The 22,441-nt window shown below is 37.8% G+C and overlaps 1 protein-coding gene across 1 annotated transcript; it reads right to left on the bottom strand.

Annotated features, from left to right (window-relative positions):
* Positions 1-774: 774 nt before the first annotated feature.
* On the bottom strand, positions 775-1,719 carry LOC101598812 (olfactory receptor 9I1-like). The gene has a single exon (XM_004667596.2). The coding sequence runs from the start codon at positions 1,717-1,719 to the stop codon at positions 775-777; it is 945 nt and encodes a 314-aa protein (XP_004667653.2).
* Between the last annotated feature and the right edge of the window lie 20,722 nt (positions 1,720-22,441).

The following is a 22,441-nucleotide window of genomic DNA, read 5'->3' as shown; positions in this document are numbered from 1 at the left end:
TACAACTACGTTTCCCTTTCAGTAAATCTTTGCTACAGAGAACTGTGTGTTTCAGCTATATAGCTGTCTATGGCCAATAAAATTTATGTGCCTAGATTCTTCATAAGGTGATCTCAGGGGTAGGGAACAGAGTAAAGGGGAGAAGCAACATACTGTGTCCTAGGGTCTTGAAAAGAGTTTCCCACATGTAAGATGTTTTCCTCTTTTGTCTTGATTTTAGCCTAGCATGAAAATCAATATGGTATTTAGTGGCAAGGAAATCTGAAAACGTTGTTATTTAGTCTAAGCAAAAAAGAAAACATTTTAATAATGATGATTGGAAGGGCTTTATCATATATTACTGCCTGATAATTGAGATGACCAGGCACTTTAATTGGCCCAATTTATAGGGATTCTTCAATGTGATACATGGTACAATTGCATTGCAATACTGATGAGCGCAAAGTCAAGAGGAAATGAGTGCCAATAATTGGGGTCAAATTAATGAGTTCAAGACTGTTAGGACCTCAAATTCTATAAGTGATGGCTCAGGGAATACTGAGAGATGGCTCAGAGAATACTGAGAGATTGTTAGTGCAAAGACATTAATTGGGAGTGGGAGGCAGGGAGGAGATGAACATACTATCAAATTGATGAACACAAGGCTCATCATGTTCATAGTTCTCCTTGCTTGGTGACCCTTACTTGTCTACTCTGTCCATGTATCCTGTACCTATTACAACGTGCTGATGAGTAAACAAAAATGAGTGAAATGGGAGGTCCTCTAACTCCTGTCTACATTCTCTGGGACACCTGTAATCTACCAGTGACCTTTCTGAAAGCAGCTTTCACATCTGTGTTTCTCAAGCTGTATATCAGAGGGTTCAGCATGGGGATGACCACTGTGTAGATGACAGACACGACCTTGCCTTCCTCCAGGGATTTTCCAGAGTCACTTCTTATATACATGAAGGTGAGGGTCCCAAAGAAAAAGGCCACAGCAGTGAGGTGGGAGGCGCATGTGGAAAAAGTCTTGGCTCTACCACTTGAAGCCTTCATTCTCCAAACAGCCCTGATGATGAGTAGGTAGGAAATGAGGATGACCAAGGCATTGATCAAAATCACAAAGTTGCCAAAGAAGACAATAATAATTTCAATGTTTCTTGTGTCACTGCAGGCCAGCTTCAGCAGGGGTGGGAGGTCACAGAAGAAGAAGTTGATCTGATCGTCCTCACAGAAGGAGAGGGAGAAGGTGCATGCAGTGCGGAGGACGGCCCCAGACACCCCATACACATAGGCTCCCACCACCAAACTCCAGCATTTTTTGGGTCTCATGGCCACAGTGTAGAGCAGTGGGTTGCTAATAGCAATGTAGCGGTCATAGGCCATCACAGCAAGCAGGAAACATTCTGTTCCTGCACAGACGGTGAAGAAGAAGAACTGGGCAGCACAGTGTCCATAGGAGATGACCATTTTGCCTCTGGGCAGTGTGGCCAGGATCTGAGGGGTGATGACTGAGGTATAGCAGGCATCTAGTGCAGAGAGGTGGCTCAGAAAGAAGTACATTGGGGTGTGGAGCTGGACATCCACTTGAATGAGAATAATCATGCCAACGTTCCCCAAAATAGTGACCAGGTAGAAGCCAAGAAACACAAGGAAGAATGGAACCTCCCACTGCAGATGGTCAGTAAAGCCCGTGAGAATGAACTCTGTCACTGTGGTGAGGTTCTTCTTGGCCATGGATTCAATGTCAACTGCTGTTCTGAAGACAAGAGAAGGTTTAAAATACCCAGGGACTGAAGGACAGAAATGTTTCTCTATTGCAGAAGCTGAGAGGGCACACAACTTCTTTTCCCACAAATCCTGAGACTAAAATCACTTTAGTTTTATGTAGATAAACTTTGAGCTCTTGTTTCTGATTCAAATTAATTTTGGTTTACTCTTGGAACTTTCTGTTAAGATATGAGATAAATGATTCTCAAGTTTGGAAAGAACCAGGACAACATCTTGGTCATATAGTCACACCACATGCTTGCTGATGACCATTTTCAAGTGCAAGGATCCCCATGAAAGTGCTTAACATTCAAATAATACTTGTGAACTTATACATGGAAACCAAAATTAATATATCCTGATTTCAGAGGCATTGCTCCTGTTCTAGAATTGTCACGTATGATATTTTGTATGCTACTGGCAATGATAACACTGGACAAACACTATCAATTCATTTATGAACAGTAAACAGAAATGAGACATGCAAACTATCTCTTGATCATACTTGTAAAGGATCCAGAATCCATGTCTATGAGTTCTCATTCATTATCCTTGTTATCCTTGAAGCATTTACCTGACCTCCTACTATCATAGCCTCCACCCTTTCATATTGGAACTTCCTGAGTTGAAGTCCTTGAATCTTAATTAAAGCCACAAATATATAAGTTATCTAATATCTACTAAAAAATTCTTTTTCATCAGCACAACTAGGATTTTTTTTTTTCTGGCTGTAGTGACATGGAGTGTAAACATTTGATTAACTCTTCCCCACAGTATCTGTTGTAAGGTCTCTCTTTTCATCCCAATTTTATTAATTTGGCTTCTCTCTCTCTTGGTTAAATTGGCTAAGGATTTCTATTATTATTATTGTTTTTACCTTTTCAAAGAACCAACTTCTTGTCTCATTGCCTTTTTCTTTAATTTTTTAATTGAAAATCTGTATGTATATGCAATGTACCCTGATCATAATCCCCTTCTATTGACTCTTTGTACATGTTTATTTGTGTTTAATTTTTTTCTTTTTTGGTTTTTCAAGGTAGGGTCTCACTCTGGCCCATGCTTACCTGGAATTTACTATGTCTCAGGGTGGCCTCGAACTCATGGCGATCTCCTACCTCTGCCTCCCGAGTGCTGGGATTAAAGGCGTGTGCCATCACACCCGGGTTTTTAAATTTTTTTAAAAAAATATTTATTTATTTATTTGAGAAAGAGCAAGACAAAGAAAGAGTCAGATAGATAGAGAAAATGGGTGTGCCAGGGCCCCTAGCCACCTCAAATGAACTCCAGATGCATGTGTCATCTTGTGCATCTGGCTTTACATGGGTACTGGGGAAATTAACTTGGGTCCTTAAGGACCCAAATATGTAATAATAATTACACAGGAAAGAATTCTACAAAGCACTTCTCAGGAAGCTAGTATTGAACTGATAACAAAACCAGGTAAAGACACAATAATAAGAGTATAGCCTAATCTTTCCAATGAACACAGATGTAAAAAAATCAATTAAAACACTTGTAAACTAAATTAAAGAAACTATCATAAAGAACATCCACTATGACCAAGTTGTCTTCAGTCCAGAGATGCTAGGATGGCTCAACATACAAAACTAAATAAATGTAATACATTACATAAATGGACTAAAGGATAGAAAACACATGATCATTTCTATAGATGCAGAAAACTCTCTAAAAAAATTCAACTTCCCTTCATGATAAAAGCCCCAAAGACTAAAATGAAACTAGGAAAAAAGGGTAATAGGATGGGCTACTTGACAAATTGAAGGCTAGCAAATATATATATATGTGTATATATATATATATATATATATATATATATATATACACACACACACACACACACACACACACACACACACATATATATATATATATATATATATATATATATATATATGAAAGAAGGAAAGCAAGGAAGAGATGAAAAGGTCTCTGGAGTTGAGGAAAGGGGAATAGGTGGGGAAATACACAAAAAATAATAGCAACATCAATCAATTGCATAGATCCCCTCCTCCCAGGCACCATTCTACAAGTAATTACCATCAATAAGAGGTAGGGAGACCCAAACAGAAGAGACTGATAGGAGGTGGAAACAGCATAACCCTAAAACCATGGACTTTGGCTGATAAATCCCTAGGGCCAGAAATTGGTTGCCCCCACAGTGAGCTGTTGGTCAATGTGACATATGAGGTCCCCAAAATAATATAGGCTATTGCCAAAACACTTGGTTACCTGAAAGATCTAAAAGACCCTGTTGCTAAAGACACCACAGCCTGTGGCCACAGGACATCAAGTCACCATGCTGGAAAAGAAGGAATCCAGTTCCCTTGCAGTTAGTCCTCATGGTGCTGGAAAGTGCTAAGGGAGCTGTTGAAGAATAATGGTTGCCAGCAGAGTGAATAAGCAGGAGATCATGCCAGATACAAAATCAAACAGTGTAACAAGAAGCACACACTTGGGCAATAGTAGCACACAGCTGATGCAGGTATACAATTGCTCACAGGTTAGAAACGAGCTCAGGGTGGGAGAACTCATATCTGGCTCTGGGAACCAAGCCAGATTCCCTAGGACAGGAAACCAATAGGCTAAGAAGAGTGGGTATACATATCAAAAGTCTCCCTAATAACTAGGCTTATCACCTTTAATTCAAACTGCTCTCACATTTGATTGGAGAATCGGTTCTATCTTACAGATGGAGAATACTGGTGAGAACCATGACACATCAATACATCAAGAGTAGAGATCTGTCTGTCTACTATGAGATGAGTCACCTCCCTGGGCTCAGAAGTCACTACAGAAGAAGTGATGACATTAATAGTGCTCTAATGGCTAGCTTGAAAACCAGTTTCAGTTTCAGAGAGATTGTGATAGACACTGTGGCCACTCAAACCTCACAAAAACAGAGAAGCAGAGGCTACAGAAAACTCAACACTAAATCATATCCCCATCGTGTAGGCTAAAGCTCAGTGAACACTGCAGAAGAGAAAGTAGGAAGATTGTAAGAGCCTAAGGGTGGGTGGGAATAGTCTGAGTCACTGTGTACCCTCCTTTCTGTCCCCTGCAGAGAATGAGTGAAGCTTTTTGGTCCCCACAATAAATACTAGTAACCCCACTGAAAAAAACTCTCAGCAGAATTGAGGCAGAGGAGGGGGGATATAAGATTTCAACCTTTTAAAATTACAAGTCATTAAATATATTTTAAAAAATCCCTGAAGTCAGTGTGAATACATGGAACATATCTAAATATAAAAGAAGTCTAGACAGAACAAATTTACTCTCAACAATATAGTAGATGGAAAAAAAACCCCACATTTACCCTAAAGCCAGGAACAAATTAAGTATGTTCACTTTCCACCCTCTGTGTGCATATATGTGATGTGTTTGTGCATTTGTGAGTGTGTATGCCAGAGGACCACTTCATGTGTTCTTCTTTAAGTCCCATCTACCTGTGTTTTAGACAAGGTCACTGGCCTGGAACTTACCAAGTGGGCTAGAGTAACTTGCCAGTGAACCTCAGGGATCCACCTGTATCCATGTCCCCAGAACTGAGGTGGGCTTACTTTGGTATGGGTGACAAGGGTCATGCTCAGGTCCTCATGCTGGCAAGGTAATCAGTTTATCAACTGAGCTATCTCCCCAACCCATGTACAATTTTATTCGATATAGTGATTGGTCTTAGGTAGAGCCATAAACATAATAAAGAGCTGAAACAGTTATAAATAGGAATGGAAGATGTCAAAGCATGCTTCTTTTCAGGTTATATGATTCTAAAGACTGCACCAGAGGGTAAAATAAAAATGCACACAAAATAGCTAAAAAACAAATAACCAAAAAAACAAAACAAAACAAAACAAAACAAAAAAAACAACAACAACAACAACAACAAAAAAACTTGTCTTCAGACCTTGTCATAGCAGTAGTTCTTCTAGTGCTAAATGTCCCTAATTCCACTGGGACCTATGGGCAGCAGGTTCTCAACATGAGCTGAAGACCTGTGCAAGCCTGGGCATCCAGACAATCATGGGGGCCTTAACAGACCCCAAGGTCGAGATGCACACAGCACACACATTCAAGGAAATGCTAGTGAAGCGGCACTTGAGTCCAGAGCCTCCTCAAGCTCTAATAATGAGTGTTAGTAGGATGGAAGTATTCACCTATTAGATACATCAGGGCTTTCTGGCTATTTGGCCAACTCTACACCAGCAGCAGGGGTGAGGGATAAGTGGGGTCCTTTGGAAGGTCCTCTTGGTGCTCTTCAGGCTCTATAGTTCCCAGTCTCCATGACAGGCACTAACTAGCTGAGAAACAGTGAAGTCTATTTCTCCTCTACGGGTTTTACATTCTGTTTTTCTATTTTAAAAAATGAGGTAGAGTCCATAACCAGTAAAGAGGTTTTTTTTTGTGTGTGTCACAACTCATAACCCAGACACAGACTAAGTGAGGCTGCTGAAAAAATTATCCCTATATCTGTACTTTTGGAAACTTTCACACTTTTAGTTACTAATTACAGAGTACTCAAAGCACTCAGACACTGTTTTATGATTGGTAGTTACTTAAACACAATATTGTGGGACCTTGAGTCCAGACCTGAACTACTAATACCTGTCCTTCTCCCCAAATTCCTGAAAGCAGCCGTCAGTAATGAAGTCCCAGGTTCTCCTCATGAAATTGCATGGCTTTCCTGCTTCTCTCCACATTCCCACTCCCTCTCCTAGTCTTATGGGTTTCCACTCTAGTACAGTCAAAATGTAGACCTAGTCACACACGTTCTTTTCACATGTATTTAGAATATGTGTATACTTAGAAATATAATGATTTGGTTAAATGTACACACACAACATTATGATGTTAATCCTATTCTATTTCATTATCTAAATCCACTGCATGTTTTGTAAATTGTCTATGTTGTACAGGAAAATCAATTTAATTATTTGTGATTTTATTATCATCTTTCTTGTATGGTTAGAGCACATTTAACTCATATATCCTGCTAAAGAACTTGAGTACTTTGCATATATTATCTTATTTAGCCCTGAAAATAGTTTTTTAAGCAGTGGTTATTATCTGTTTTTACCAAATTAATGTCTAAGATTGTCCTGTTGGAGGTGGAAGTAGATTGGGGTTAAATTCTGTGCTCAAATTCACAGAATCAAAAACTCTCTTTGTCCCTATCAGATGCTTCTCCTTTTCAAACAGTGAATGGACTGTTATAATTCCATGCCTTTCCTCAACATCTCATCCTGAAACATTCAAGGTTCATTCTTTCTCTGTGCCTGGTCCTGGGTCTCTGTGATAGACAGACTGTTCAAGCAAGTGAGCATGGGTGAGGTCTGTTCATCACAGAGACTATTTCCATCACATAACCTTGCCCTGTCAGAGGAATTAAATCATATGTTCTGTAAATCCAAGCCCTGCCCTTTCAATATCAAAGTCATTAAGCAAATATTTCTATACTTGGGTAAATTTAGACTTTTGTGGTGTATTTTTTTCCTTTCTTCTTCATGGATTTATTTGTATCATATCTTCCTTTGGTATGTCTTTGGGGAAATTATTTAGCCAATAAGAACTTCAATTTTCCTAAGAATCAAGTGAGAATATAATAATGACTGTCTAGACAACATAGGATCAAGTTTTAACTAACATGGCAAAGTAGGTTGTTTTACAAAAGGAAAATTTCAAGATATTTTAGAGAAGAAAAACTTCAACACAAGGCTGGTTGGACTCAGTTTTCAGATGTTGTTTATGAAGGGTCTTGGGTTACTATCGTAGATCAAGCCCAGAGTGAAGAAAGATAACATTCTCTCTGAACCAAAAACATCTTACAAAAGGAAAGAAAGTTTTATGACAAGTGAACGTTGTTAGAAAGTCAAGGACACATAAGGGTTGACATCATTACTTATAAATGCATTGACTGTAACAGGCAACATAGATAAGTATGAGATCTCTGGGAGATAAAGAATGAGAGAGACCTTAAATAACCCTTTAGAGAAGAGATGATAACCAAATCTTCTACTTACTTTAACTTCAATCTTTTCTCAAATTCTTCCTTCTTTTTCTACCAAAGTTTGAGTCTTTTCTGGGGTGATGAAGACTTCAAAAATTTAACTTGCTTCATCTTATTGGAACCAAGGTCTCAATATATTATTACATATTTACTGAGCTCTTTCTTTGAGTGAGGTAGATTTTAAGCATTTTAATGGTATTGATTTCTTTTCAGTTTGATAATACCCTTCTGAAGTATGAATATTTATCCTAAATTTACAGGTAAGGAAACCGAATCTTCAAAAGGTAAGTAGTTTTTGTGCAGTTTCACAGCTAAAAAGAAAAGATACTTAGAGTTTACCTTGTTTCCCTGACTCAAGTTGAATTGACAGGTTGTGTTCCTTTCCCAAACACTCACTCTTCTTGACTGGACATCTTCTCTGCACCAATCATGATGCTTCACATTATGAATGTATTATTTAATATAAACTTTTCTGAACTTGTATAAAATACATTACTTGTATAAACTTGTATAAAATACGCTTAGAATAGTTGTCCAAGGACAGGCCACTAGTCAGTGAAGAAATTTAGTCTCACTCAGTTCTATCTTATTCCAAAGAAAGAGCTTTAATACATAGGGTTATCTCCCCCTCCAGCATAAATATAGGAAATACTAACCTGAAGAAATCTAACCTGAAGTCTAGTGTCAGTCCCACCCATATGAATCTGCATTTTCTAAAGTTGCTTAGTGACACATAAGCCCAAGGCAAATGAAACCAGAAGGTTCAGCAAAGTGACCAGGTTCCTGTATGTATTCCTTCTAAGAACAGAACTCCTAGGATAGACATAGCATCATGATGGCAAAGGCCAGAGTCTCTGCCTGGTTTACCTTTCATGGTTTGTGCCGCCTGCTCCTCAGAGCCACTTCCCTGGCTTTCTAGGGTGATAGTTATGCCATTCGCACCTGGCAGAATAATACAGTTGAATTTATTGAGTTTGTTTTAAAATTCACGTAAGTTTGTTTAATTAATCATTTTGTAGAAAGAAGCTAAGGTTGATCAGAGGGTTCAATGTAACTGATAGATTTTAGGTTTTCTTTTCACTAAGCCAACACTGGTATATAAAACGCTTTGGGAGATAGGACTTAGGGAGGAATGCAGTGGAAAGGCTTTCTGTGCATCATGAATCAGCTCCAGAGAGAGCCTTCAGACATCCTGGGAAAACAGGATCCTGCAGGGAGAATGCACTTCTGGAGAGCCTCATTATCTCAGAACAAACCTCAGGGACTACATGGAAGCATCCAAGCTGTGTTAGCTTCATCTCGACAGCAGCTTCTGTGGGGAATAAACTTGCTCTTGTGCCACTCATCCTCATGTTCTGCTGAACAAGTTAGTCAGCAGTAATGCTGCAGCTAGAATGCAGCTCTGAGGACTGTCTAAAAATTATTTTTATTTTTGTTTATTTATTTGAGAGAGGGGAAGGGGGAGAAAGAGAGAAAGGGAGAGAATGGGTATGCTAGGGCTTCTACAGGAACTCCAGATGAATGTATCACCTTGTGCATCTGGCTTACTTGGGTCCTGGGGAATTGAATGTGGGTCCTTTGGCTTTGCAGGCAAGCGCCTTAACCTCTAAGCCATCTCTAAGAACTTTTTATGAAGGTCTTTCTACATTGTATTCATCCTTAGTCCTATTGTCTAGTCACACTCCAAGAGCTGAAAATCACTGGCATTGTCTGCACAAAATTTCCTAAGGAAGCATGGATATTGACCCAAGAGGGAATGGGTGCGCTGTGTTTAAAAACACTTTCTTTGCTTTTGTGCTGAGGTACTTATCAGCTCTCTTTCTTTAAGATCCATTTCCCATGTTTCATTGTATAGTCTAGATGTTAATCCCGTCAGAGGCAGAGCTGGGGTTGAATGTTGGCATACATGATGTTTTTCTTAGCTTTACAATAGTTTTCTCATTCATGAGATTCCATTGGTTGAGTGCCTTATTATTCCCTGAGCTACCAAAGTCCTATTCAGAAAATACTTCCTTATACCTATATCATGGAATGTTCTCCCTATAGTTGTTTCAGGGTATCAGGTCTTATATTGAGGTCTTTGACTCACTTAGAGCTGATTTTTATGCATGGTGAGAGAAAATAATATAGATTTTCTTTTCTTTTCTTTTCTTTTTTTTTGGTTTTTTGAGGTAGGGTCTCACACTAGTCCAGGCTGACCTGGAATTCACTCTGTAGTCTCAGGGTGGCCTTGAACTCACAGCGATCCTCCTACCTCTGCCTCTCGAGTGATGGGATTAAAGGCATGCACCACCACACCCGGCTAGATTTACTTTTCTACATGTGCTTATCCCACTTTCCTAGCACCATTTGTTGAAAATGCTATATTTTCTCCAGTGCATTTTTGTTCTTTGTCAAAATCAGATGGCTGTACTTTCTTGAATTTATACTATTCCATTGATCTATGTCTGATTTTTTCTTTTTAATTTTACCAGCACCATGCTGCTTTTCTTACCACGGCTTTGTATCATAACATGAAATCAGGTCTGATGATACCAGCAGCAGTGTTCTTTATGGTTGGGGCATTTTTGGCTATCCAATGCCTTTTGTGCTCCCTATGGATTTTAAGATTATTTTTTATGTATCTATGAAGAATGGTGCTGGAATTGGAATTGAATTGAAAATCTGTTTATTGTTTTGCTAGCATGGCCATTTTCATGGTATTGATTTTTCCAATCCATAAGCATGGAGATCTTTGTATCTTCTGGTGTTTTCCTCAACTCATTTTTCCCCTAGATATTTTTACTTATTTATTTTAGATAGTAAGATAGAAAAAGAGAGATAGAGAGTTAGTATGGGTGAGCCAGGGTATCCTGCTGCTGCAAATGAACCCCAGAAGCATGTGTCATTTTATGCATCTGTCTTTATGTAGGCGTTGGGGAATTATATCAGGGCCGTCAGACTTGGCAAGCAAGCACCTTTAATCATTGAGCCATCTTTTCAGTCCTTCAGTTTCTTTCTTCAGTGTTTTAATGTTCTCACTTTAAAAATCTTTCCTTTTAGCCCAGTGTGGTGGTGTATGCCTTTAATCCCAGCACTTGGGAGGCAGAGGTGGGAGGATCTCCATGAGTTCAAGGCCACCCTGAGACTACATAGTGAATTCCAGGCCAGGCTGAGCTACAGTGAGACCCCACCTCAAAAAACAAAAAAAACAAAAAAAAAAACAAACAAAAAAAAATCTTTCTTTTCCTTGGTTAGGGATATGACAAAACATCTAATTTTTGGTGACTATTGTAACTGGGAGGGTTTCTCATTTATTTCTAAGTATGTTTATGATGGCATGTAAGAAGGTTGCTGACTTTTGTATGTAAATTTTATATATAGCCATTCTTCTAAAATTTTCTTATAAGATATAGGTGCTTTTGGTGGGGTCTTTAGGATGTCTTAAATATAGAATTATATCATCTGCCAATAAGGCTTGTTTGATTTTCCCCTTTCCAATTTGTATGCTCCTTTAAGCCTTTGGCATTGCTCATGAGTGAGTGTATTCTCACCCTATTATGAGCATGTAAGGACCAGCATATGGTCCAGGGACAGTTTAGGATAAACAAGTTTGTTGTGAGAGCAAAAAATGCAAAGTCAAAGCTTGTAAGCAAAACTCTGTGTGCAGAGACATAGTAGAGATTAGCAGATGTGTGTGTGAAACTATCAGATAAGTATTGGAAGGTATAAAAACCCCAGCTGCTCAGCAACCATTGTCTCAGTCTCCCCGACACTATGACTAACTGAAAGGTTGCTCAGCAGTCCTGACTGAGACCCCTGCGAGTACATCACTGATCCGAATTCATCAGCCCGACACTCTGTCTGAACGCTGTCCGAATGATCATCTGTAAGCTAAAGCACTAGCTTACGCCAGCGGACCAAGACTCGGTTTGAAGTGCAGCGAACCGAAAGTAAACAACGTCACAGCTCGAACGTCGCAGCTCGAACCCCACGTTGGACAGGTCGTAAAACATCGTAAAACGTCGCAATTCAAAATCTCATGTTGTCAGGTCGTATACATGTTAGACTCGTTAGAGATATTCTTGTGTTAGTAATGTAGTGATGAATATTATATTAGCTATAATATTATTTGTGATAGTTTGGACTTGCTTGTGTGTGACTTTCATCCCAGTAAATTCCTGTGCAAGTATACCAGTGTCTGAGTATCATTGACCTTCGCCGGCGGAATCCTCTCAACCAATCATCTTTGAGAGTGCTCACGAAAACCCAAAACTGCTGTAGACAATCCCTGTATTGCACCAATTTTGCTAAAACCTGTGACTGAACTATTACTTTACAGGTCATAGCTACATACAGTATTTTACTTGCCACTTTGTAGTAGTCTCTGCTCATTCATTTTGTATGCTTTCACTGAGACCAAACACAGTTTGGTTGGTCCTTTCCTAACCTAGCTTTTTAGGGAAAGGCAATTCCTATAGCCCCTGTTATCTCACTGTTCCTCAGTGTGTAGATGAGGGGGTGAAGCAGTGGGGTTGCCAGTGTGTATACTGCTGAGAAGCATAGACCTATTAGGCAGAACGTTCTTAAGAAAGATTATCTCTGCCCATTCTGAAAATCCAGATGGTCCTATCATTTAGTTAGTGTTATATAAAATAGTGGACTTGTGCTTCCACATAACAAAAGTAGACTTTTAGTCTACTTTTGGAGTTTGGAATTCACATACATATTTTTAGGTGTCATTATGGCATTTTCAAACACAATTTGTTTTAGTTAATTCTCCTCCCCCGTCGTCATTCCATCTTCCTGTACTCTCTTGTATCTTTCATCAGATCATCTCACAAGTCTCTACTGCCTCATATTTAAAAGCTGTAAATATTAATACTTACCTAAGGATGCTGAGAAATTATTAAATAGGTGATGTATTTGGAACACTGGCTTGATGTATGACACCTACAATCATGTACAATAAGTTTTCATCCTTTTTTCCTGTGTCTGTTGTAGGTACAACAAAAATCATATATGTTTTAAAGCAAATCATTATGTGAACACTATATGAGCACAGGGTATCTAGTAAATGTTACCTATCAAAATTTACATATTCAGTCCCATATTTCTTTGAGATCAGTTATTAACATCTTTCTTAAATAATTGGATCTCCAACTGAGTTCAGAGGAACACGGTGAGTCATGGGCTGAGCTAGTTCTTAAATCCCAGTCTCCAATTCTAAGACCATCACTTTTATAACAGTGTGAACAAACTGCAATTCAGGAGCACTAAAAATCCAGGCAGGAGTAAGGAGGCCTTCTTTTACCTTAAATGTGAGACTATATTGAGCCAGGCTCCTCAGTTGTACTTATGAAGACAGGGCCTAGATGTGATATCTGATTACTCTCATGAATCAAGACAAGAGAAAATGATTTTGGAGAGACTTTCCCAGTGAAGCTGAACTTGTATGGATCACTCCAAACAGAAGATATGAAGGTTCCATCTCTGAGGAAAACGTCACTTAGTGATTGCTGGTCTTCCTTGGTATAAGTGACTAGGCCAAATAAAATTGTTTCTCCACTTGGGACTGCCTGAATCATGGAGATTCTTAGAGTATGCTGGTCTGTGGAAAGAGCAGCAGTGAATCCTTCAGCAATATCCTTAGGGTCTGAAATAATTTCTTAAGAAATTAGAAATGTGAAAGCAAGTTCCACAGTGAAGGTTGTTTGAGCTTTCTGTTTCAGACAGATTATTCCCACCAGATTGCCAGAGGTAGGTTCATCCTAGTCTCAAATTATTATTATTGCTCTGAAGGGATGAGATGTTACTTTTTCTCTCAAGCATAGGATATAGCACGGTGCTGTATTATTAATAGTGCCCCAATTAATACACATAAAATGCTGGACCATTTCCATAGCATCTGTTTTTGTCTAATTTTGTCTGAGTAGAAACATTCCCATAGGACTTAGGGAAGTAGCTTAATTATTTTGAAAAAATGTTGGTTGGTCAAGTTCATATAAATATTTATATGAACTGGGCATGTTGGTCATGCTTTTAATCTCAGCATTTAGAAGGAAGATGCAGAACTATTGAAAGTGCAAGGCCAGTTTGGGTGACAGAGTAAAAGTAGCTACAAAAACACAACCAACTCTATCTTTGCATAAATATATTCATTTAACTGTCCTGTGTACTCATAGGTAGTTCTTTAGTGATTAATATAATTAATGTGTCTGTGTGTGGAGGAAGGTGAGGATAGTCAGATCCCAATAGCTGGTCTACAGGGAGAAGGTTTTTAGCTCAGCCCCAGCTTGAATTCCCAGTGAACTTGTAGCCCAGCAATGTGGATTCTTCAGCAATATGGTTTTACCATTTATTTCTGGTAGGAAACCAAGAGCTTTGGCAATAGCCTGTAACGTTTTGTGGGTAACAGGGACCTCCTTGGCCAACAACTCACTGGAAGTTATCTCATTCCTGGCACTGAAATTTTTCTACTAACAGTCTATGGCTTCTATGTTTGCCATTGTTCAAAAAAGTAGGTTTTCATACAGCTTATTCACAATACTTTGAATTTTAATTACCCTTCCCCTACTCTTACTCAGTCTCTTCCCTTGACCTTGCTTAGGCCATCCACCCTAGCAATCTGATGTCTACTTCCATATGTTCAATACCTTTCCCCTCAGTCCTCTCCTCTCCTCCCTCACTTATAGCCATTTTTGAGATTAGTAGTTTCTCTACCATTTTTAACTAAAACTCCCATATAAGTCTAAATTTTTGCAACTAAGATACACATATGGAGAGAACATGCAGCGTTTGGTTGTTTTGGGCCTGGGTTATCTCACTTAGTATAATCTTTTCCAGATCCACCCATTTCCATGAAAATTTCCTTTTTCTTTTTTTTCTCAATTTTTATTAACATTTTCCATGATTATAAAAAATATCCCATGGTAATACCCTCCCTCCCCCCCCCACTTTCCCTTTTGAAATTCCATTCTCCATCATATACCCATCTCAATCAGTCTCTCTTTTATTTTGATGTCATGATCTTTTCCTCCTCTTATGATAGTCTTGTGTAGGTAGTGTCAGGAACTATGAGGTCATGGATATCCAGGCCATTTTATGTCTGGAGGGAGCATGTTATAAGGAGTCCTACCCTTCCTTTGGCTCTTACATTCTTTCTGCCACCTCTTCTGCATTAGACCCTGAGCCTTGGAAGGTGTGATAGACATGTTTCTCAGTACTCCAGTCAGTTCTTTCCAGTACTATGATACCTTCTGAGTCATCCCAAGGTCACTGCCATCTGAAAAGAGAAGATTCTCTACCCAAAGTGAGAGTAGAGTTAATATAAGGGTATAAATATTAAGAGAAGTGCTTACTGGGCAGTTTGAGAAGCATAGTATATACACTTATCCAGACATCCGCAGATGTTACACCCCTAGGGCTCATGACTACCCCTGTTTTAAGTTTTCAGTATCAGGGATGTGTCCCCCCTCACCACCATGGAGCAGGCCTCTAGTCCAATTGGAGGGCAATTGATTTCCACCATGACAGATCTGTCACTATTATATCCATTGGTTCATTTGGCCTGGCTGGCCAATTATAAGGCTTGCAGTGTCCACTGTTGAGTATCTTCACTGGTGGTATCCCTTTCTCCCATTGAACTACATGTAGAATGGCTTTTTCAAGCTTTCTGTCAGTTGGTCTACATGGAGGAGGTTATCAGCTCAGTTCCAGCAGGATTTATCAGTGGCCTTGCAACCCAAGTATGTGGAGTCTTCAGCAACAGGGTCTTACCATTGATTCCGGGTGGGAAACCAAGGGCCTTGGCAATGGCCTATAATGTTTTAGGGGCATCAGGGACCTCCCTGGCCAAGAACTCACTGGAGGTATCCCATCCCTGGCACTGAAAATTTTCTAACAATGATCTACGGCTCCTGAGTGTTCCATTGTCTGAAACCGGAGGATTCCATGTGATTTATTTGCATCCTCTTAGATTTTGATTAGCCCTCCCTCCACCCTTCCTTTACTCAATCTCTTCCCCTGACCTCACTTTGGGCCTTTTCATCCCCATTAATATATTCTTCTACTTGCATATATACAATACCAACCTATCAAGTACCCTCCTCCCTTCCTTTCTCTTCCCTTTATATCTCCTTTTTGACCTTTTCTTTACCTATGAGTAGAACTCCACTATATAAATGTGCCACATCTTCATTATCCACTTACCAGTTGAGGGACATCTAGGCTGGTTCCATTTCCTAGCTACTGTAAATAGAGCAGCAATAAACATGGTAGTGGAAGTATCTATAAGGTAGTCAGAAGAGTCCTTAGGATATATGCCTAGGAATGCTATAGCTGGGTCATATGGTAACTCTTTTTTTTAGCTCATATTTTTTTCTGGCTATTTGAGTTTCTTTTGTGCTTCCAAATGAATTTTAGGATTGTTTTTTCTATTTCTGTAAAGAGTGCCATTGGAATTTTAATGAGTATTGCATTAAATGTACACATTGCTTTTGGTAAAATTTATGTTTTCACAATATTATTTACTTCTACTTCAAGAACATGGGATGTATTTCAGTTTTCTAGTGTCCTCTGCAATTTCTCTTTTGAATGCTTTAAAGTTTTCATTGTAGAGATAGTACATTTCCTTTAGGTTGACTCCAGGTACTTTATTAATTCTTTGAGGCATTTGTGAATGGAACTGATTCCCTGATTTCATCCTCAGCATATGTGTTAGTATATAGGACAGCTACTGGTAACTATGTAATAGCTTTGTATCCTGCTATATTGCAAAAATTGTTTGTCAGCTCTAACAGTTTGCTGGTAGAGGCTTTAAGGATCCTTTATGTGTAGAATAATATCATCTACAAATAATAACTTGATCTCTTCAGAATATCTTGAATTTTGATTGACCCTCCCCCCTGCCCTTCTTTTATATACAATCTCTTCCCCTGACCTCGCTTAGGCCTTTCCCTTCCCTGTAATCTGTTCCTCTACTTACATGTATACAATACCATCCTCTTAAGACCTTCTCTCTCCTCCCTCCCTTATAGCTTTTTTCTAGCTTATGGGCCTCTGCTACTGATTTTTTGTTTCAGATCACACATGTCGATACATTTGTAGCTAGGATACACATACAAGAGAGATCATGTGACATTTGGTTTTCTGGGTCTGGGTTACCTCGCTTAGTATAATCCTTTCCAGATCCATCCATTTTCCTGCAAATTTCATAATTTCATTTTTCTTTACTGTTGACTAGAACTCCATTGTATAGCTGCATCACATCTTTGTTATCCATTCATCTGTGGATGGACATCTAGGCTGGTTCCATTTCCTAGCTATTGTGAATAGAGCAGCAATAAATATGGTTGTGCCAATATCTCTAAGGTGGTGAGAAGAGTCATTAGGATATATGCATAGGAGGGCTATAACTGGATCATATGGCAAATCTATTTTTAGCTCTCACAAGAAGCTCCACACTGACTTCCATAATGGCTGTACCAGATTGCATTACCACCAACAGTGCAGAAGGGTTCCCCTTTTACCACATCCTTGCCAACATTTATTGTCACTTGTTTTCTCAATAGTAGCCATTCTGACAGGAGAGAGAGGGAATCTCAAGGTAGTTTTAATTTGCATTTCCCTTATGGTTAAGGATGTATAACACCTTTTTAGATGTTTATGTGCCATCTCTATTTCTACTGGTAAGAACTCTCTATTTAGTTCCATAGCCCATTTTTTGATTAGGTTGTTTGATTTCATATTGTTCTGTTTTTAGAGTTCTTTGTATATTTGGATATTAATACTCTGTCAGACGTGTAGCTGGCAAAGATTTTCTCCCATTCTGTAGTTTGTCTCTTTGCTCTATTCACAGTTTCCTTTGCTGTACAAAAGCTTTGTAATTTTATGAGATCCCAGTAGTTGATTAGTGGTTTTATTTTCTGAGCAAGTAGGGTTATATTCGAAAGTCAGTACCTATGCCAATATGTTGAAGGGTTTCCCCTACCTTTTCATGTAGAAATTTCAGAGTTTCAGGTCTGATATTAAGGTCCCTGATCCACTTGGATTTGATTCTTGTGCATAGATAAAGACAAGGATCTATTTTCATCTTTCTACATGTAGATATCCAGTTTTCCCAGCACCATTTGCAGAAGAGGCTGTCTTTTCTCCAATGAATTTTTTTTGGCATTTTTGTCAAAAATCAGATGGCTGTAGCTGCCTGGATTAACATCTGGGTCCTCTATTCTGTTCCATTGATCTACATGTCTGTCTTTGTGCCAATACCATGCTGTTTTTTTGTTACTATGGCTTTGTAATATAGCTTAAAATTAGGTATGGTGATACCACCAGGCTGTTTTGGCTATTCAAGGTTTTTTGTGCTTCCAAATGAAATTTAGGATTCTTTGTTCTTTTCCATTGAAGAATGCCATTGGAATTTTAATGGAGATTTCATTCAATGTGTAGATTTCTTTTGGTAAGATTGACATTTTCACAATATTGATTCTTTCAATCCAAGAACATGTGGGCTATCTTTCCATTTCCTTGTGTCTTCTGCAATTTCTTGCTTGAGCGTTTTAAAGTTCTCATTGTAGAGCTACTTCACTTCCTTAGTTAAGTTTATTCCAAAGTACTTTATTATTTTTTTTGAGGCAATTGTGAATGGGAGGGATTCCCTGATTTCATTCTCCACATGTTTGTTGATAGTATAAACGAAAGCTACTGTTTTATGAGTATTTATTTTGTATCCTGCTGCATTGCTAAAAGTGTTTATCAGCTCTAACAGTTTGCTGGTAGAGTTTTTAGGGTCTTTTATGTATAGAATCATATCATCTGAAAGTAGTGACAATTTGATCTCTTCCATTCCAATTTGTATCCCTTTTATTTAAAATTTTTTGTTGTTGTTCATTTTTATTTATTTATTTGAGAGGAACAGACAAAAAGGCAGATAGAGATAGAGATAAATAGATAGATAGATAGATAGATAGATAGATAGATAGATAGATAGATAGGTAGATAGATAGGTAGATAGATAAATAGAGGGAGAGAATAGGTGTTCCAGGGCCTCCAGACACTGAAAACAAACTTCAGATGCATGTGCCCCCTTGTGCATCTGCCTAATGTGGGTCCTAGGGAATCAAGCCTTGAGCCAGTGTCCTTAGGCTTCACAGCCAAGTGCTTAACCACTAAGCCATGTCTCCAGCCCTTGTATCCCTTTTATGAGTTTCTCTTGCTTTATTGTTATAGCTAAGACTTCCAGTACTATATTAAATAAAAGTAAGGACAGTGGACACCCTTGTTTTGTTCTTGAATTTAGTGGAAAAGCTTTGAGTTTTACACCATTTAGTATTATGTTGGCTGTAGGTTTGTCATAAATAGCTTTTTTTAATGTTGAGATATGTTCTTTCTATTCCCCGTTTCTGTAATATTTTTACCATGAAAGGATGTTAGACTTTGTTGAATGAATTTTCTGCATTTATTGAGATGATCATGTGATTTTTGTCCTTCAGACCATTTATATGTTATATTGTATTTATTGATTTGAATATGCTGAACCATGCCTGGGATAAAGCTAATTAGGTTGGGCTGAATAATTTTTTTGATACATTCTTGTATGCTGTTTGCCAATATTTTGTTGAGAAATTTTGCACCTATGTTCATGAGGAAGATTGGTCTGTAATTTTCTTTTTTGTTCTGTCTTTGCCTGGTTTTTATATGAGAGTGATACTAGCTTTATAGAAGGAGTTCAGTATAATTCCTTCCTTTTCTATTTTATGGAAAATTTTGAGAAGCATTGGTTTTAGTTCTTTCATGAAGGTCTGGTAAAAATTGCCAGTGTATCCATCTTGAACTAGGTTTTTTTTTAGTTGGGAGACTTTTTATGACTGCTTAGATTTCTGTACTTTTTATAAATCTATTTAGATGGTTTATCTCATCTTGAATTAATATTAGTAGTTCATATGAATCAAGGAAATCATCCATTTCTTTCATATTTTCAAACTTGGAGGCATATCTATTCTTAAAGTACATCCTTATAATTATCTGAATTTCTTTGGTATCTGTTGTAATGGTGCCTTTTTCATCTCTAATTTTATTAATTTTTGTCTCTTCTCTCTTTCTTCTGGACAAATTTGCTAAGGGTTTAACAATCTTGTTTATCCTTTCAAAGAACTAACTCTTTGTTTTGTTTATTCTTTGGATTATCTTTTTGGTTTCTATTTCATTAATTTCTGCCCTAATTATATAATGATTTCTTCTCATTTACCAATTTTTGGTTTGCCTTGTTCTTCTTTTTCCAAGGCCTTAAGGTGGAGCATTAAATTGTTTATTTGTGAACTCTCTAATTTCTTAATATAGGCATTTAGAGCTATAGATTTCCGTCTTAGAACTGCTTTCATTGTGTCCTAATGGTTTTTGTATGTTGTATTATCATCATCATTTGATTCTATGAATTTATTGATTTACTTTTGATTTCTTCAATGACTCACTGATCATTCAATAGTGTACTGTTTAGTCTCCATGAATTTCTATATGCTCTGTAGTTTTTCTTGTTGTTGATTTGCATTTTAATTCCATTGTGTTCAGATAGAGTACAAGGGATTATTTCAATTTTTCTATATTTGTGGAGGTTTGCTCTGTGTCCTAACATATGGTCTATTTTAGAGAATGTTCCATTGATGCTGAGAAAAATGTATATTCTGCAGCATTTGGATGGAATTTTCTGTAGATATCTGTTAGGTCCATTTGTTCCATGATATCACTTAATTCAGATGTCTCTCTGTTTATTTTTTGCTGGGATGACCTGTCAATTGATAAGAGTAGGGTATTGAAGTCTCCCACTACAATTGCATTTGATGTTTTCTGTGACCTTAAGTCTAATAGTGTTTGTTTGATGAAACTGGGAGCCCCCATGTTAGGTGCATATATGTTTAGGATTGTAATGTCCTCCTGTTGGATTGTTTCTTTAATCAGTATAAAATGACTTTCTTTCCTCACTAATATTGGTTTGAAGTCTATCCTGTCAGATATTTGGATGCAACCCCACTTGTTTCCTAGGCCCATTTGCTTAAAATACCATTTTCTATCCTTTCACCCTAAGGTGGTGTCTATCTTTTATTGAGAGATGAATTTCCTGGAGGCAACAAATGGCAGGATCCTGCCTTTTAACCCAGTCTTCAATCCTGTGTCTTTTGGATTGTGCATGGAGGCCATTGATATTAGGAGTTATTATTGAATGTATGCATTTATTTTCACCATTCTTCTTATTTTATAGTGTTTCCTGTTTTCCTTTTACTCATTTGTTTTAAGTGTTATTTGAGTGTGGTTTATTTTTTCCTACTTCCTCCTGTGTGTGTTTTGCTTGCTCTTCGGCATTAAGAATTTCTTCAAGTATTTTTTGTAGCATTGGTTTAGGTGTTATAAATTTCTTTAGCCTGTTTTTGTTCTGGAATGTTCTTATTTCTCCATCAATTTGGATAGATAGCTTTACAGGATAAAGTCATCTTGGTTGGCAGATGTTATCTTTCAGAAATTGGAATACATCATTCCAAGTCCTTCTGGCTTTTAAAGTTTGTGTTGAGTAATCTGCTGTTATTCTGATGGGCTTGCCTTGCTTCTTCCCTCTAACTGCCTTCAATATATTTTCTTTGGTTTGTGAGTTTAGTATTTTAATTATAACATGGTGAGGAGAGGTTCTTTCCAGATATTGTCTGTTTGGTGTTCTAAAAGCTTCTTATATCTGCATTGGCATTTCTTTCCCAATTTGAGGAAAAGTTTTCTTCTATGATTTTGTTGAAAATGCCTACTAAGCCTCTGGATTGAAATTCTTCTTCTTTTATACCCTGAATTCTTAATTTTGATTGTTTCATAGTACCACAGATATCTTGAAATTCTCAATCATACCTTGCTGTTAGCTTGTCTTTCTCTTTGTTGGACTGTATTAGATCTGTCACCTGGTCTTCCAGTTTAGATATTCTGTTTTCTCCTTCAGCCATTCTATTGGAGAGACTTTCTATAGAGGATTTTTATTTCATTGACTGTATTCTTTAGAGCCAGGATTTCAGCCTGGTTTTTATTTAGTATTTCTATTTCTGTTCTCAAGTCTTGTAATGACTTCTTTATTTCATTAACCTGATTTCCTATGTTCTCTTTCTAATATTTGTTTTCTTCTTTAATTCCTTTATTTTATTCTTTTATTCTCTTCATTTTATTCTCTGATTTCTTTGAGCAACGATACTATCATTTTCTTGAAATCTTTGTCAAGTATTTCATCTAAAGCAGTCTCACTGTTGATCATTTCTGATGGATTTATAGTTTTTGGTGGGACTGTATTTTCTTGATTCTTTGAGTTTCTTGTGTTATATTGTACTGACTTTTTCATCCTGAATTGATTTGATGCTTGGGTTTTCTACTTATCTGCAGTGTCCCCAGACACGGCAATCTACCTCTATATACCCTCAGGATATAAGGTCAAGGTGCTAGGTGTAGCTTCTGACCACCATTTAAAGCCACATAAATAATCTTAGGTGTTGAGTTTGCTTGCTAAGCAAGTATTCTAGTGGACTGGGTGGAATAATTTACTGGCAAATTCTAAACTTCAACTGAGTAACATACACAATTGAGAAAAAAAAAATTGCACAAAGTATGCAATTGTGGGGATTAAAACAAACAGATAGTCACATAAAGCCAAAATCGCCAAGACTGTGT

Source organism: Jaculus jaculus, chromosome 1 (genome assembly GCF_020740685.1).
Source record: "Jaculus jaculus isolate mJacJac1 chromosome 1, mJacJac1.mat.Y.cur, whole genome shotgun sequence".
NCBI lineage: Eukaryota > Metazoa > Chordata > Mammalia > Rodentia > Dipodidae > Jaculus > Jaculus jaculus.
The sequence above is the reverse complement of the archived record's forward strand: the minus strand, read 5'-3'. Positions and strand labels throughout refer to the sequence as shown.

What these genes read in the sequence shown, in the direction of transcription:
- LOC101598812 (XM_004667596.2), bottom strand. Translation starts at nt 1,719, where the DNA reads ATGGCCAAGAAGAACCTCACCACAGTGACAGAGTTCATTCTCACGGGC.